At 48.8% G+C, this 2,622-nt stretch overlaps 1 protein-coding gene across 1 annotated transcript in view; it reads left to right on the top strand.

Annotated features, from left to right (window-relative positions):
• tcf7 (transcription factor 7) overlaps window positions 1-2,622 on the top strand; it is a 22,029-nt gene extending 19,407 nt beyond the window's left edge. Inside the window, exons 9-11 of the mRNA XM_060056474.1 lie at window positions 542-642; window positions 1,749-1,768; window positions 1,942-2,622. Of these exons, the coding sequence (XP_059912457.1) occupies window positions 542-642; window positions 1,749-1,768; window positions 1,942-2,510 (690 nt within the window). The 3' untranslated portion in view covers window positions 2,511-2,622. The remainder of the gene's footprint in view (window positions 1-541; window positions 643-1,748; window positions 1,769-1,941) is intronic.

The raw sequence follows: 2,622 nt of genomic DNA, 5'->3' as shown, positions 1-2,622 counted from the left end.
GCATCGCCACCACCCCCCCCCCCCGCCTGTGTCGCTCCGACCTCCTTCCTCCTCCAATCCTCTCCTCCCGTCCCTTCATCCGTCCATCAGTCCGTCTCTCTGACCCTGTGTGCATGTCTCATCACTAACAACACGTCTCTGGTCTCCCAGCAGTGGGATACTGTTTAAAGGGTTCACGTTACAAACGGAAGGGGGGCAATGAAGCGGCCATTACTGAACAGGGCTGAAGGTGGCCCGTCTTCTAAGGGAAGCCTGGTCCTCCTGATCTCTCAAATCCCGGCAAAACAGTTCAGTGTCATGTCGATGTGGTGGAGGGAGGTGGAATCAGTGAACATCTGTACCATATGAAGACTTCATCTGATCTATTGAGTTACCGTGGATTGAATCGATGTTTCTGATTCACATGGGACCCTTCCTAGCTGGCAGCCGAACTCTAGTCTGTGTTAGGCCGTATATATTTCATACTTTACTTCATACTGAACTCTTTTTGTGTACATGTTGTGTTTGTCTAATCCATTGCCACACTCCGCACCTAACCTAGCACAGCGTAGAGTTGACCAAAGAACAGCTCCAGATCATCGTAGAAGAGACCCACACTGGATCTGTCTGCAACCTTTATACAAGCACTATATTCTTTGAACTGTAGGTGTTGGTCTGATTATACATAAACAAACATAATCATTTTTATTCACTCTGGTTGTACTTTTGGTCAAGTACAATCTTCAGCTTACGAAGATAGTAAACCCACCTAAGCATTTAACTTATTTAGAGACTACAATCAAATATAAGGCGATAAACTATAAAGCAGATAAGATGTAGCATGTTGGTTACATGGAGTACAGTATGAAGTCTCCCCAGTCGGAGACTAAAGCTCTGACTCTACAGGAAGTGATGGTGTGAACGACACCGTATCTTCTGACCACGTCATGGAAACCACTGGCGCCCCCGCGCACGTGTGTTATAACAAAATGAGACAGGAGGGTGAACACTAAACACACACACACACTCCTACGCACTGCCGATGTGAGCCGAGTTCTCATACCCATCTTTCCTCCACTTTCTCTATTCATGTGGTGCAAGAAGGCGAAGCTGCTTCTGACATTTAAAACAGACTTTCTATTTTGCACTGGCTTCCGCTCTCTCCCTCTCGCTCTCTCAAATTCAAATTCAAATTCAAAGTACTTTATTAGCATTACAGTATTTGAATACAGAATTGCCAAAGCATATTCACGTTACACAAGATTAATTGTACAAATAACAGGTAATAATAATAACAACAATAAGAACACTAACAACAATAGCAACAACAATAATAAAGTAAATAAAAAGTCAGACTGAATCTCTCAGGTTATGACATTTCGGTACATCTCTCTCTCTCTCTCTCTCTCTCTTTCTCCCTCTCTCTCTCTTTCTCTATTTGCATTGTTCACTCTCTCTCTTTCTCCCTCTCTCTCTCTCTCTCTCTCCATCTTTCTCTCCCTCTCTGCATCGCTCACTCTCTTTCTCCCTCTCTCCCTGCCTCTCTCTGCCTCTCCCTCTCTCCCTAGATCTCTCTCTCTCTCTCTCTCTCTCTCTCTCTCTCTCTGCCATATCGCCTGTCCTTGTGGCGATCATCAGTGAGTCACATTTCAATCTGCTATCCATAATGAGATCCTGCTCACTGCTTTGTAGCTGATAACTGCATTCTCGGCGTGTGCAGAATACCTACTGTGTTTTAGAGATCCACCGTGTGATTCTTACGCCTGCAGAATAAGGGATGTCAATCAAAGTGACCCGGACTAGATGTGGACAGAGCCAGGACATAGGAGAGCATTTTGAAGAACGACTAATCATGACAAAATGACATTTCATCTATATTCAGCGACATTGTTTCCATTGTAACATTGATTCCATTTCCCATTGATTCCAGTCTCCCATAAAGCACTTGAAGGTTGTACTAAGGTGTATTAACACTGAGTACAAATCAGATCGCATTCATATGTTTTGATCGATCTATCAACCTGTGGTCCAGTGTTGAACCCGTGTTGAACCTGTGTGTGTCTGTTTGTGTCTGTAATGTGTGTGTGTGTGTACTCTGCAGTGACCCCCTTGGTGACCCCTCTTACGTCCGCATCTATTCACAGATAACTCTCTTGACTGTTCCTAGGAGGAAGAAGAAGTGTATTCGCTACCTTCAGGGAGGAGGCTGCCCCAGCCCCGCTTCCTCCGATGGCAGCGCTCTAGACTCTCCTCCCCCCACGTCCGCCCCCCCCTCCCCCTTCTCCTCTCCGGCCCGCCCCCGCCAGGCCCCGCCCCCGCCGCCACGCCGCTCCCCGCCCCTCCCCTCCTCGCCGTCGGACCCCGCCCCCGCCCACCACGCGCGCACAGAACTTTCCCCCGCCAAGAGGCCCCAAGGGCACACGCACGTGCCCCACGTGCACACCCACGCCTACGTGCACTCTTCCTCCTCAGCGGCCATCGCCAAAGCAACTGGACTCTCTCTCCGGGTTTTGACGGAGTCTCAGATATGAGAAGTGAAACCCAATGGGGCCCTCGTCTCTCCTCCCCCACCCCTATATCCTCACTCCCCCACCCCTATATCCTCACTCACCACCCCGCCCCCCCCCACCACCTCACTCCCCT

Source organism: Gadus macrocephalus, chromosome 7 (genome assembly GCF_031168955.1).
Source record: "Gadus macrocephalus chromosome 7, ASM3116895v1".
Classification (NCBI taxonomy): Eukaryota; Metazoa; Chordata; class Actinopteri; order Gadiformes; family Gadidae; genus Gadus; species Gadus macrocephalus.
This window is presented reverse-complemented; position numbering and strand designations above follow the sequence as displayed.